A 15,215-nucleotide genomic window follows, 5' to 3' on the forward strand; every position below is an offset into this window, starting at 1 on the left:
ATTAACTGATTTTTGAGCCAGGTTCTAGCTGTGTAGCCCCTGTTGACCTTCAGTTTGTGACCCTTTAGTCTTAGCCTTATCAGTGCTACAACTATAGACATACCACCATATCTGACCCCTTCCTCTTCAATTTAATACGAATTGAATGTTTTTTACTTAACACTGTCATTTAAGAAGATTTGACCACCCACTGTTATGTTTTCTTTAGATCTCTTTGTTGCTTTTAAAGTATGTTTATTCCTAATTTAGAATATATTCTGACCTTTTTGTTAGTAAACCTCGATTGTGTAATGTTTTTCAGTGTTTAATGCCTAGCCAGAAAAATGAAAAGCTTTGTAGCTTTAGTTGCTTGAAAATTGTTTTATTAAATTTTATGTCTCATTATTTACCTGTGGAGAACTTCATGTTTTTCATGCTGACAGCTATTTGGAGTGCTTGTTTAATTTTTGGATCAGACATAACTTGGTTAGCATTTATGTTTCATGATTGATTCATGGTTTAGACATAACTTTGTTAACATTTATACTTCATAATTGCTCTGAGCAGCATTGAACTAGTAATCTTGAGAATCCTAAGAATTTCTTTGTAAGTAGGAACAGTGGTGTTACACTCTGTAATCTCAGTACTCACTCAGGAGGCTGTGGCAGGACAGTCACTGAGGGGGGGTGGTTCAGGCCAGTTTGAGCCACATAGTGTGATCCTGTGCCAACAAACAAACAAACAAACATCAAGCTGGTGAGATGACTCAGCTGGTAATGGTGCTTGCTCTGTAAGTTTGATTCCTAGAACCCATGTAAAGGTGGAAGGAGAAAACTGACACCACAGTGTTGTTCTCTGTCTTCTGCCTCCCCAGCACGCATACACATACAATAATAATAAATAAAAACTAAGAAATTCTTTAAATGTAAGTATGAATTTGTTGCTTTCTTTAAGTAGAAAGCTAGACTTTATATCAGTTTCATATGCCAATGGTGCTTGTGATTTCAAATTGTCCCAGAGATCAGCTAGTGTTCAGGGAAAATAAAGTGATAGTTACACATGTTTAGGTTTACTTTAGTATGGGTAATACAAAGACAAAATTTAGACTAGGTTGAGTTTTTTTTTTTCTTGTAGGTTTTTTCTTTTTTCTTTTTAAAAGGATGGAACTGTAGCCCTGGGTAGGCTGGAACTAGCTATATAGACTAGGCTAGCCTCAAGCTCAGTGATCCTCCTGCCTCTGACTGTCAAGTGCTCTAGTAAAGGTGTGTGTTTCCACAGTCAGCCAGGATGAGTTCTTTTATTGTAAGTTCTTTTGTTTCTATGTCTTCAGGCAAGTACTGTCTCTGGACAAGACAGGGATTTAAATTGTAAACTTCTCATTTGTGTTATTGCTATCTAGTTCAATAATTTTAAAAGGGCCTGTTTTGAAAAAGACATGTGCATGACTTTTTGTAAGTAATGTGCATGTGGGTAGAAAGAAATAGAGGTAATTTTTTCCTGTTTTTCTCTAGGGTAGCTCCTCTTGTGCAGTGCTTTTGCATGGAAGGATGCTTTTTTCCTGGTAGAAGATGATAATCCTGGAGAATGACCATGGAGAAGGGGATGAGTTCTGGAGAAGGACTGCCTTCCAGATCGCCTCAGGCATCTGCTGCTAAAGTAACAGTCAAGGAATCAGAAACAAGGCAGCCCTGTGAGGAGAAACGAGGTGGCTTTGTGCTGGTGCATGCAGGTGAGACTTTGTGTGTGAGTTGGAATGGAAGCCGAAAAGAATGGTTTCCATTTCTTGCTTTGAAATTGCAGTTCGTATCTGACAAAGAGGGATTAGAACCAAAGAATCTGTTAGATGTTCATAGAGTGAGGGCCTATTCTATACCCCCTGTTGGAAGATCTTACAATGATACTTCCTCCTTTGTTTTTCATATTTCCTCTCTCTCATTTACCTTTACCTTATATAGTACATATGCTTGAATCAGTAGTGTTAAAACCAAAGTAATTTGTAAATATTTATTTATTTAGAGACAGGATCTCATTATGTAGTTCTGGCTGTCCTGGTACTCAATATGTAGACCAAGCTGGTCTTAAACTCACAGAGATCCAACTGCCTCTGCCTCTCAAGCACTGGGATTAAAGGTATGCACCACTATGTCTGGCTTGAAACCAAAGTAAGTTTTTAAATTCTGATTTAGGTTTTATAGAATTATGCCATTGAAAAAATCTTTTGGCCTCATTTTATACAGGGGCCATCTTAAAGCATAATTGCAAAATTATGTTTATCAGCTCCCCGCATTTATTCATGTATGTATGTATGTATGTATGTATGTATGTATGTATGTATCTGTGTGTGTCTGAGCATGAGCACCATGGCACCTTTGTGGAGAGGTCAGAAGATAACTTATGGGAGTCAGTTTTCTCTACTATGTGGGTTACGGGGATTGAACTCAGGTCATTAGTCACCATGGCAAGCACCGTTACCCACAGAGCCATCTTGACAGCCCATAGGCAGCCTCGTAAGAATGTTGTACTTTCTCTTTGCCCTGTACAGCTTCAGTGATTCTTTATGAAATGAACTGACAGTTGAAAGATTAGTGGGAGAAAAGCCATAGCAAACGTATTAACATGAATATATGCAGTAACTTTTGAGTCTAAAGAAAGGGCCAGATGGTTGAAACTACAATAGTCTTTTGAGCTATAGAAGTAACAACTTGAGTTACCTGTTAGAGAGGTGGTGACAGGTTCTGAGAGAACAAAGAGAAGAAATAAATTGTGAACAAATGTCTTATTACTGAGAGATGGTCTCTCAGGTTACAGTGATCAGAACACTGTGTCATCCTGAGACAGTATTTTTGACAAAGATAATTTGACAGGTGAAGAAACTAGGTCAGGGGCTTCAGAGGAATCTTGCTTACATAGTGCTGTAGATGTTTTGTATAGTACCAGTCTCCTTTCCTCTAGTCTTCTGTCTGTAGTCCTCCTGAATGGCCACCTTATGTTATGCTAAAGAAGTATATTTAGATAATGGTGAACCAGTTTAGTGGGTAAAGGCACTTGCCACCAAGCCTGACAACCTGAATTTGATCTTGGAATCCACATGATGGAAGAAGAGAGCCTACTTCCTCAATGGTCACTCACGAACTCCACATGTGTGCTTGCATGTACACATCCACACATCCACAATAAATGAATGTAAAAAAATTATTACAAGTGAAGAACCTTGGCACTCGACATTAAGTGGCTTAAAATGACTCCAGTTGCACTGCAAAGCTGGGCTGAGAAACCCTTAATTGACCTAACTTTTGGCACTGTCTCATTCTGTGATCTGTCTACTTAAAAGGACCATGAGGACAGATAGAGTAAAGCGTAATTTCTAAATCCCCCACTTGAGGAGGCATGGCTTTGAGGTCAGGTCTACTCAGCAGGCTCTTTATATTTTGGCCATTTTCATTTTCTTGCATTTAGAATGTAAATTCCATGATACCTGCAGAGAAAGAATGGCAAGTCTCCTTTTAGTTTTGCCCAGAGTAGACATATTTCTCATGAAACTAGTATCTTGTCTGATCATTAACCTTAGGCTATTTTTTAGACTGGACAACTTGGAAGTCCCTTAGAATCTAATCTAAAATGAAATATAGGAAGTTTAATTTCTCTGTCTATCTCTTCCAGTCCCCTGCCCCATCTATCATACCCTGTCTTTCTCCTGGGATTTAACTATAAGGCCTTGTGTGTGCCAGCTGAGTGCCTAGTCACAGAGGTGTATCATCAGCCTTTTTATGAAAAAAAAATGATTATTATTATGTGTGCATGTCATGTGTGTGTGGATGCTTGTGCTGTGGTGCATGTGTCAAAGGGCAACTTTGTGAGATGGTTTTCTCCCATCTTTACATGGCTCCTGGAGATCAAACTCAAGATTTCTAGGCTTGCAATAGGTACTTATTTCTTGAGCCATCTAGTTGCACCCTCTTCCCCACATTTTTTTTTTTTAATACACTATCTCACTCTAGCCCAGGCTGACCCAGAACTCACTTTGTAGCCTAAGCTGGCCTGGAACTCTGGGCAGTTCTCCAGTTTAGCCTTCAGTGCTGATACTGCAGACATAAGCCACCATAAGCAGTTATGTAGCTTATCTTCAAGATAGAGTACTGTTATATAGCACAGTCTTGCCTCAGAGTTGTGAGTTTCCTGCCTTGGCATGTGCCACTAAATTGGCTAATTCCCTTTTCTTTTGTCACAGTGCCTTCTTTTACAATGAGATGAGGGGGCTGGAGAAATTGCTTAGTGGTTAAGAACTATTGCTATTCTCAGAGAACTGAGTTCAGTTTCTAGCGACCACATGAGGCAGCTTAGAACCGCCTGTAACTTCAGCTGCAGAGGATCTGATATCTTTGGTAGTCACAGGCACCTCCATACATGTGATGTGGCACACACAACAACACGCACGCACGCACGAACGCACACACACGCATGCTCACACCCACAAAGATAAAAGGATCTTTAAAAAAAGAAAAAAAAAGGTGAGATGAGGCAAATGTATGGAAATGTCTGTACTTTTACACAGTTAAAAGTAGACCTGGAACTCTTAACTCCTGCTTCTGAATCTCTGGTTCATTATCATTGTTACTGCACCATGTCAGCAATGCATCCATAATACAGTGAGTAACTGTCTTTAAAGTTATTGGTAAAAAGTACGAGAAACATCTGAAACTTGGACAGGTAGTAACAGGGTTAGATTCCTTGGAAAACATTGCTTGTTTTGACTGTTATGATTCTATTCTTCCTCTCTCAGACACATACTTGATGGTAATGGCTCCCAGCTAAAGACTGCTAGAGACCAGAATGAGTAGGGATCAGTCTGGACTATGGCAGGAAATGGTGTGATCATGGACAACCTCTGCTTCTCCCTTCCTAGTACTGGCCAGGCCTGACCCTGCTTAGCTTCTGAGATCAGCTGGGATTGGGTCAGTTTGGGGTGACATGGCCATAGACACATTCTCTATTTCTTTTCTTTCCCCTTTCCTTTTCTTTCTCCTCCCCTCCCCTCCCTCTTCTTTCCCCTCCCCCCTCCCCTCCCCCTCCCCTCTTCTTTCTATAGATCATGGTTTAAGAGAACTGTGAAGATAGGTTTGACAAAGACTGATAGAGACTCTTTGAACTTTTAACTTTCTCTCATGAAAGAGAATTACTTTTTGAGCCTTAGGGACTCCAGTTGCTTAGCATTGTTTTTGTTGTCTCAGGTCCCTGTAACACTGTTTGTGGGCCAGCTTTTTCTTAGTCTTGAGAAGTTGTGCTTAGCATTGTTTTTGTTGTCTCAGATCCCTGTAACACTGTTTGTGGGCCAGCTTTTTCTCAGTCTTGAGAAGTTGTGTTAGGTTTCCACTAGACCCACAGGAGATTTGGGAAAATTAGACATATAACCTTAACCTTCTTTTGCTTTAACCTAGTGGAGGAGGAGGGTCATACTAAAGAACTTTAATAAGAACCTTAGTCATCAAGAGTTTAACATTCTTGTCTTTCCTCCTCTTGGTCCCCTTTCTCCTTCTACTCCCATCCCTAACTCAACCCCCTTAATTAAAAACAAGGGACTGGAGAGATGGTTCAGTGTTTAAGAGCACTGCCTGCTCTTTTAGAGAACTGGAGTTCAATTCCCAGCACCTACATAGTGGTCAACAAATGCCTGTAACTCCAGTTCTAGAAGATCCGGTGCCCTCTTTTGGCCTCTATGGACACTGCATGCAAGTGGTGCACAGACATTCTTTTAGGCAAAACACTCATACATTTAAATAAAAATATACAAATCTTAAAAAGCATCAGAAAGCACTTGCTCTTGAAGAGGACTCAAGTTCACATTCCAGTTGGACTGCCCACAGTCACATGTAATTCTAGTTCCAAAGGATGGAATACTTTCTTCTGATTTCCTTGGAATCTTGTGTGAATGTACACATCTGTACAGACAGATGCACAGACATGATACCAAAAGTAATAAAAATAAAGGTTTAAAATTTTCATATGTATTATGTTTGTATGTGTGACACATATGTGCACTTGGGGAGACCAGAAGAGGATATTGGATTCCCTGGAGTTGGAGTTAGGTGGTTGGTTGTGAGCTGCCCAATGTGTGTCCTGGGAACTGAGCTGGCTTTCTATGGAAGAGTGGCAAGTGCTCTTAACGTCTCTCTAGTTCTAAGAATAAATTTCCTTAAAGAAGCTAGTTTATTTGGAGCCAAACTTTTAAGTAACTTTCTGGATATTTGTTTAAATGACAGATCATCAGGATTTTTGGAGAATTCTTGAGAATTTTAGATTCTAAATGGCAATTTCCTAAATAGTGGGGCTTTTAAAAGATGCGTTGGTGGCGCACGCCTTTGATCCCAGCACTTGGGAGGCAGAGGCAGGCGGATCTCTGTGAGTTTGAGACCAGCCTGGTCTACAAGAGCTAGTTCCAGGATAGCCTCCAAAGCCACAGAGAAACCCTGTCTCGGGGGGAAAAAAAAAATCACTAGAGAGGGACTTCAAGGCTCTTTGATTCTGGCACCACCTGCATTATCAACCGTACCAAAGGAACTTCTGAGTTTAGTATTTTTTTTAAATTATCAATCACATCTATCTGTCTGTCTGTCTATCTATCTATCTATCTATCTATCTATCTATCTATCTATCTATCTATCTATCTATCGTGTGTTGTGGTGGAGGGTCTGTGCCACAGGACATTTATGGAGATCATTACACTTATAGAGATCAGAGAGTGACTTGTGGGAGTTGGCTCTTTCTGAAATAGAGCTTAGGTTGTCTGGCTTGCTGCAGGTATCTTTCTGACCCTAGTAGAGGTTCTTAAAGGGGGTGGGGAGTGACCATGTGAAGTATCTTTGGGTGCATGAGCTATTCTTAGGAGCTTTGACAGGATACCTTTTTGAATGAGAAAAGCATGATATGAGCTGTTAAGAGTCTACATATAATCAAGGCACTGGGACTGTGTGTGTGGACTGCTTTTCTAGTTGGATGCTCACTGGTATTTTAGCAATAATTAACATGTGTTTTTTTCCCCCTCTGTAGGTGCAGGTTATCATTCTGAATCCAAAGCCAAGGAATATAAACATGTATGCAAACGTGCTTGTCAGAAGGTATGAGCAGAGTGTGTGTAATGCTTGTGATTTTCCATATGAAACTTCACCTGGGGATTCAGTGTTTTAAATTTCATTTCCAGTGAAGTTTGGCTTGATCCCAAAGTTATTTTACTCATATTTGTAGGATCTTAATTCTCAGTTTTTAGTTTAATCCGTGCTTTTAATTCTTTGAATGATGTTTAGCTTTCTCTTCTCCTTCCCCGTATGCTTTTATAGTAATGGCACATATAGCAATATCTTTTTAAACATTCCCACAATGATTGAACTCTATGGAAAAGTGAGAAAAACTGTTCCTGCTAAATAGTTCAATGTCTTTTCTTTCTTCCTTTAAAACATTTTTTGAGTGTGTGTATATATGTATGTATGTATATATTTATACACACACACACATATGTATATATGTATGTATGTATATAATTTTTTTTGAAACAGGGTCTGATTTTGTAGCTCTGGCTGTCTTTGAACTTACCTGCCTTTGCTTTCTTTTGAATAAATGCTTAATGTTTTTTTCTTGATGTGAAGTCATAAAAAAAAAAAGAAACAAAAAAGAAAGAGAAAGAAAGGAAGGAAGGAAGGAAGAAAAGCCTGGCAGTGGTGGCGTAGAAAGGAAGGAAGGAAGAAGGAAGAAAGAAAGAGAAGGAAGGAAAGAAGGAAGGAAAGAAGGAAGGAAGAAAAGCCAGGTGGTGGTGTCGTAGAAAGGAAGGAAGAAAGAAGGAAGAAAGAGAAGGAAGGAAAGAAGGAAGGAAGGAAAGAAGGAAGGAAAGAAGGAAGGAAGAAAAGCCAGGTGGTGGTGTCGTAGAAAGGAAGGAAGGAAGAAAGAGAAGGAAGAAAGAGAAGGAAGGAAAGAAGGAAGGAAGGAAGGAAGGAAGGAAGGAAGGAAAAAAGGAAGGAAGGAAAACTGGGCGGGCGGTGGGGGCACACACTTAATCCTAGTACTTGGGAGACAGAGGCAGGTGGATCTTTGTGAGTTTGAGGCCAGCCTGGTTTACAGAGCAAGTTCCAGGACAACCAATATTACAGAGCAACCCTGTCTTGAAAAACAACAACAGCAACAAAAAGAAAGAAGAAAGGAAAAAAGGAAGAAAGAAAGAAAGAAAGAAAGAGAAAAAAACAAGTGCAAGTGCTTTTCTCAGATGACTGTGGGCCCTGTCCTTTTGCTCGTCATCATGGGCACAGCAGATGTCTTCCTAGTGCAGTGAGCTCTGCCCCTTAATCATACTCCTCAATTTTTGCAATGAATTACCTTCTTTTTTATATTTATTAAGTTTATTACCTTATGTGTTTGAGTGTTTTGCCTGCATTTATGTGTGTATGCCACATGCATATTTGGTACCCTGGGAGTCAGAAGAAGGTGACAGGAGTTACAGACAGTTGTGAACTGCCATGTGGGTTCTGAGAATTGAACTTCTTGGATCCTCTGCAAGAGCAACAAGTGATCTTCTTAACCTCTGAGATTCCTGGCCCCTTGAATTACCTCTATATAGCCCTGGCTGTCCTGGAACTTAACTCTGTCACTATGTAGACTAGGCTGCCCTTAAACTCTCCCTGCCTCTACCTGCATGTGCTGGAATTAAAGGTTTGTGCCACCACAGGTGGTGTGAATAACCTTCCTAAAAGTTTAATTAGGAGTACAGAGCAGGAGTGATGGGTCAGTGGGTAAGAGTACTTGCTGTTCTTGGAGAGAGCCCAGGTTCACTTGCCAGCACCTACATGGCAGCTCATAACTATCTGTTAACTGCAGTTCTGGGGGAATCTGACGTCCTCTTCTGATTTCTGAGGGCAACAGGCACATATGTGGTACATATCTGGACATGCAAGCAAAACATTCATACATACAATAAAATATTAAAAAATGAATTAGAAATAGATTGTTAATTTTTGGACTTTGCTAATTGAATTAGAATATTTTTTTTAAAGATTTATTTATTTATTATGTACAGTATTCTGTCTGCATCTATCCCTGCAGACCAGAAGAGGGCACCAGATCTCATTACAGGTGGTTGTTAGTCACCATATGGTTGCTAGGAATTGAACTCAGACCTCTGGAAGAACAGCCAGTGCTCTTAACCACTGAGCCATCGCTCCAGCCCCTGAATTAGAGTTTTAATAACATAATTAAAAGCTTTTTTAAAAAAAAATAATTAATTTATTTTTGTTTTATGTATATTGGTATTTTGTCTGTGTGAGGGTTTCAGACCCCCTGGAACAGGAGTTATAAATAGCTGTAAGCTGCCATGTGGGTGCTGGGAATTGGACTCAGCTCCTCTGGAAGAACAGCCAGGGCTCTTAACTGTTGAGCCATCTCTCCAGTTCCTAAAAGTCAATTATAGCATAATTCTTTATTGATTCTTTGGCAATTTCACATCATGTATCCCAATCCCACTCACCTCCCAGTCCCTTTATATCGTATCCATTACACCTTCAGCATCCCTCCCTATCAGCATCCCTCCCCTAAAAGAACTCCCCCTCAAAATCAATTAAAAACTAAACAAAACACAATACCCCACCTCCTGTCTTTTACCTCTTCATCCATCCTAGTGGCATTGGGTACTGCAGCTGATCTCACAAAATTGTCTATTGCAATGATTCATTGGTCCCGTTCAAGACTTGTGGCAGACTATCATCATTGGACCATCACTGAAATTCCTCTTGGATATCCTGCTGTTTCCTTGAGTCTTGGGGATCCTGCAGTTATCGTTATTACAGGACCAATCCCTTCATGAACTTCAGCAGGTCATAGATATGGTAGATGTTAGAGTAGGCCAAACCAAGGCTCAGGATGTGGGTCTGGGTGGTAGCTTAGCTGGTTGGTCTGGGTCACTGGGACTGTCCTCCTCAGGTGAGGGGCAGAGCCAGCCCTTTTAGGCCCATGCCATCAGTCAGGACCAGATCTCCCAAGTCCATGGTGAGTGGTGGGGCATCTCTCCCGAGTGCTGGGATCCAGCTTTCCCATGGTGGGTAGGTAAAGGGTCAAGTTCTCCCATTGCAGTGACTAGTGAGGGGCAGGGACAGCCATCCCAGGGCCAGTGAGGAGTGGGACTAGTTCAGCACAGCCCTCAGATTTCAATGTGGTTCCTATGACCACTTCCCCTCCCCCTAGGCAACACTGGCCATGAATATCATTAGAGACCCCTCTGCAGCAGGACCATGGTCTCAGACATGGTCCTTGGCAGTGTGGCCTGGACATTGCCATGGCCCTAGTGGCAGCACAGGTCATCCAGATCAGTATGGCCTGGAGGCAGCAAGGCCCTGAGACACCAACATGGTCTCAGGTAGCTGTGTAGACCCTGGGCATTGCACATGCCTTGGTGGTAATAGGAGCCACGGACATCAACTAAAACCCTGGTGGCTGCTGGGCTACTGAGTCAGATATGGCCCTGTCCAGCAGCCTGGGCCTGAACATTGCCATGGCCTCATGTGTTAGTGTATGCCACCCAGATTGGCATGACCCTAGTGGCGGCATGACCCTTAGATAACAACATGGCCACAGGTTATATATCTGTATGGCCTGTGGTGTTACCATGGGCCACAGACCTCAACATAGACCCTGGCTATTACAGGACCATGGATCCAGACATGGTCCCCAGTACCATCCCTGGCCTAGATGTTACCATGGCTCCAGGTGTCAGCACAGGCCACTCAGATTGTAAAAGCCAACTTATATTTTCTCTTTTTTTCCCCCCAGAATTAGGTGATTTTTTACTCTGTAGAATGTATGATAAGAGAGTATTTTGACAGAAGACATAGTACCAAGAATATTTTTGAAAATGAATATTTCCACCTGTGGATTCTTCTTTTTAAATTAATATACACCTCCCCAACCCTATTTTTGAAGCCCAGGCTGGACTTGAATTTATAAAACCATGCACTCTTCCTGTCTCAGCTTCCTAGCTGAGATTAAAGATATGAGCCACCATAGTGTCATATCAGAAGATTTTGTGATTTAGAAACAATAGTTGTTTTTGATATGCATGCATGGGAGAGTAGAAATAGTGGTAGAAGTAGCTAGGTCTGAGATGCGGTTCTTTATGTGAAATATAAATTATCAGGATATCTTTACTGAACTAACTCATATCATTCCTGTGGCTGTTTTGAATTGCTCTGTGAACATTGAAGCTCTCTTACTTTTGATTGGCTAATTTTTAGTCATTGTTTTAATTTGGATAATATTAAGAATGATAATTAGTGTGAATAATAAACATTATTTTTCTTAAATCTGAGAAATGTGTGTCTTAAAGCAGCCTTGTCCAACTTGCAGTACACAGGTCACATGCATCCAGGAATGACACGCAACACCATCTTACCTTCATGTCACTGTGTCAGCAGGTCAGACTCCCCTGCTTTCAAGTGTGGAATGGAATTGCTGACCAATTTTTACTAACTCTGAGGGTGTCATACTTTTTAAGTCTTTGCAAAGCTTATGATATGTTTGAGCAGCTTGTTTCACAGTGAATAATTTCTTCTCTTGGCTTCACAGGCAATTGAGAAGCTACAGGCTGGTGCTCTTGCAACAGATGCAGTGACTGCTGCGCTGGTGGAACTTGAGGTATTTCTTTTCTCTTTTTATGTTTTATTTAAAATATTTGAATTTACTTTCCTTATTTTCAAATGGCATGAAGATGCTGAATTAGTCAGCCACAAGTCATGAAACCAGTGTTTCCCGACCAGTATTACCAAAGCTATATAAAGATTTTGAGATAAAAAACAATTTTTTTAGAGTATTTTCCTTGGTGACTTTTCCTGAGTAATAAAAAGGTTGGTTAATTCCTTCTTCCTCTTGTTTTTTGTATGATTCATGGTTATAAAAGTCATTGGTGATAGATATTTTCAGTAGGATAGTTTTTGAAGTTTACATCCCCAAAGTGAGATATGTCTTTAACAAACACATATTTTCAGTTCTCTAGAAGTGTCTAAAGTGGAAAGACAAGTTTTATCACAGACATAGCAGATGTAGGTCCTGAAGCTGTAGGTTATGTATTTTATGAAAGCACCCTTGTTCTATTGGGATTTTCAGGACAGTGCCAGGTTTACAGTGGACACTGAGATGAGTGGGGGAGGCTCTTGATATTCCATAGTGAGGGACTCCTAGTTTCTCTGACTCTTGAGTATTGATGTGTTTGAGGCCTTTGGCAAGACTTAAATGTGGAGAGGGTAGATTTGTTAGTGAGTGGACCAGGTTACTGGAGATGATTATTTTTCTGGATGTGAAGACTTCTTGGGGTGGAGAGTTAAGACATGGAGATGAGTAACAATGAGTGTGAAGGGTGAGGTGTGAGGTAAAGTAGACATTCTCAAGCTGATAGTTGTGGGCTTTTGGTTAGTCTTTGATATCAGGGCATCAGTCAAATACCTTCCCCTGGGAAAGTAGCTCTGGAGTTGACTGAAAGTCCTAGCCATGTTTTCTGTGTATTTCTTCTCTTTTAACTGTAGAGTTGCACTTTGAATTAGATATAGACTAGGGACAGAAGTTACAATTTGGAGACTTAAAGGAAAATATTACATTTGAAACTTTCAGGCCCATAGTCCTAGTAATTGGGGAAGGAGAGGAGTATCAAGACCAGGAGAGGGAGATAGGTAGAGGGGACCATCCTCAGGAATAGACAGGTGGGGAAACATAGGCTGTGCTTATCTGAAGTCCTTTGACCTGTGAAGTACATAAGTACATCTAAGTCTTATGACTTCCTTGATTCTGTGACGTTAACATGATTTTCTTTTTTGGTTTTTTGAGATGGGGTTTCTCTGTAGCTTTGGAGCCTGTCCTGGAACTTGCTCTGTTGACCAGGCTGGCCTGGAACTCACAGAGGTCCACCAGCCTCTGCCTCTTGAGTGCTGGGATTAAGGGCATGTGCCACCACTGCCTGGCTTAACATGATTTTTTTAGTTTACAAAAATACATAACAGTTTTAGGTATACTAGCATTACCAATCTGTACTGAAAACTACATTGTAGAATAAGCAGGTAAACAGTTGGAGTAGACTCACATCTTTAGGTTCTAGAAGGCTATAGATTTGGGTTAAAAAGCATGAACATTTTTCCTGTCTAGAGAGCTAAATGTAGATTGGACAAAGAGATGTCTTTAGCCTGATGAGAAGCTCTTTAAGTCTATTCTTAGAAGACAACCAAAGGAAATTTAAAATCTTGAACTTGTGACTAAACAAACAGTAAGTAGTCACTGCTCTACCAGCTTATCAGAACTCCGATCAATGTTAAAACTCTGAACTTTTGAAATCTTATTGTAACAATAGCATAGAAGAGGAAAGAAATCTGAAACATTTCCCATTTTCACATACCATAAATTACTTATTTATACTTTTACAACCTGCATTTACATCTCAAATTACTTCTGAAATTGTCAGAACTTACACAGACTCTCAAATCCTCAGACCTTTATATATCTTAAAACACTTTCTTAGACCCTCAAAACTTGCATGGATTTTAACACTCTTTCATTCCATCTAATCATTTAGCAGAGACACAAGCAGTTATTACTGAGAATAGTCATTTCACATTATGTTCCTTTAGTGTAAAGTTACATCTGAAACCTCTCTCTCTCTCTCTCTCTTTGTTTTTTTGTTTTTTTGAGACAGGTTTTCTCTGCGGCTTTGGAGCTCTTAGAGACCAGGCTGGTCTGGTACTCACAGAGGTCCGCCTGCCTCTGCCTCCCAAGTGCTGGGGTCAAAGGCATGCGCCACCTGTTAGCAAGGCAAACCTGTCTACCTTTTCTCAAAAGGATACCTAGTAGCTCTAGAAAAAGCAAAGCTTGATTTTTACATCTGAAATGAGCTAACAAGGTTAGGAAAGCCTTAGGGAAGAATCTGGTTGCTTGCTGCTGCTAAGCTGGCAAAGCTATAGTTAGTTTAGCTCTCAATACCATCAGAGATCTGAGAAGGATACATTATAGCATGAAGATAATCCGTATGGCCTGTGTATCAGTTAAAATGGTAGACATGGTTTCTCTATGTCATTCTGGCTGTCCTGAACTCACTGTGTAGACCAGGTTGGCTTCAAAGTCACAGAGATCCTTCCATTCATCCTAAAATTACGTTTTTAAAAAAGTATTTTATTTTTTAAAGATAAATTCTTGTTATTGTAGTTCCGGCTAGCTTGAATTTATAATTCTTCTGCTTCCACAGCCTTAGTGCTGGGATTATACTTTCATTTATTTTTATGGGTTTTTTGAGACAGGGTCTCACTGTTTAGCCCTGGCTGGCCTGGAACTTGCTGTGTAGATCAGGCTGGCCCCAAACTTGCAGAGTTTGCCTCTCTCTGGGCTTACCTTTCCCTTCCCACTGATGGGATTGAAGACTTGTAATACCACACCGGGGTAGGGATATACGTTTCCATTAAATAAATGATCTAATAATAAACTTGCCTGTTGTTTTTCTTTGCCAGTTACAGAATTGGTATGAATTCTTTGAGTGTGCTCCTAAACAGACTGAAGTAACTGTTATGAAATGTTTTAATGGTTCTTATTGGCTAGAAAGGGTATCTAGCCGTGGGCTTAAGAAAGTGTGATCATTTGTGTTTTCCCAAATAGTAAATATTTTAATGTAGTATCAACTTTATTCAGTAGAGGAGGAGGAGACAAGGTAACAAAGGGGACTTTTCATACACACCTTCTTCACCTTGGCATACACTCTTACACTGTTTTTTCTTAGAATCTTTTTTTTGTTTGTTTTTGTTTTAGTTTTTGTTTTTTGAGATAGGTTCTGATGTAACAGGGGCAGGGTTCAGACTTGCTACTTAGCCACAGCTTGTTTTTGAACTCTTGATCCTATGGATTCTACTTCCCCAGTACTGGGATTACAAGTATGTGCCATTCTGCTTGGGTCTTCTTTTAAGCTCCCCTGAAATAGATTGTTTGGTTAGCACACAAAGAAGCAAGTTTTATTGTGGCATTTCTATTACTTACGCAGTGGCCAGATCTGGACCTGGTGTTTCTAAGTCTTGGACTGTTACACACAGAATTGAAAATAACAGCTCACACACACTTGCAAAAGAAGCAAGATAATTTAATTTTGATTAAAGAGAGGTACAAGATTGACAGGGGCCACATGAGTAAGGATACTCAAGGGCTCAAGGCTTCAGCATTGGGTCTCTTTTTATGGGGTCAGAGGGGGG

General features: G+C 40.4%; 1 protein-coding gene across 9 annotated transcripts in view; it reads left to right on the forward strand.

Moving 5' to 3' along the window:
- Tasp1 (taspase 1) overlaps positions 1–15,215 on the forward strand; it is a 207,632-nt gene that overhangs the window by 6,365 nt on the left and 186,052 nt on the right. For 8 of the 9 annotated variants that reach the window (XR_003486507.2, XM_027421662.2, XM_027421665.2 and 5 more), the window contains exons 2-4: positions 1,491–1,708; positions 7,024–7,091; positions 11,572–11,640. Coding sequence is in view for 7 of the 9 variants with exons in the window: in XM_027421662.2 (XP_027277463.1) it covers positions 1,564–1,708; positions 7,024–7,091; positions 11,572–11,640 (282 nt within the window). In the remaining 2 variants the exon portion in view is untranslated. Of the gene's footprint in view, positions 1–1,490; positions 1,709–7,018; positions 7,092–11,571; positions 11,641–15,215 lie in introns of those variants that run through there. The other variant, XM_027421668.2, reaches the window with a different exon arrangement.

Source organism: Cricetulus griseus, chromosome 6, assembly GCF_003668045.3.
Source record: "Cricetulus griseus strain 17A/GY chromosome 6, alternate assembly CriGri-PICRH-1.0, whole genome shotgun sequence".
NCBI lineage: Eukaryota > Metazoa > Chordata > Mammalia > Rodentia > Cricetidae > Cricetulus > Cricetulus griseus.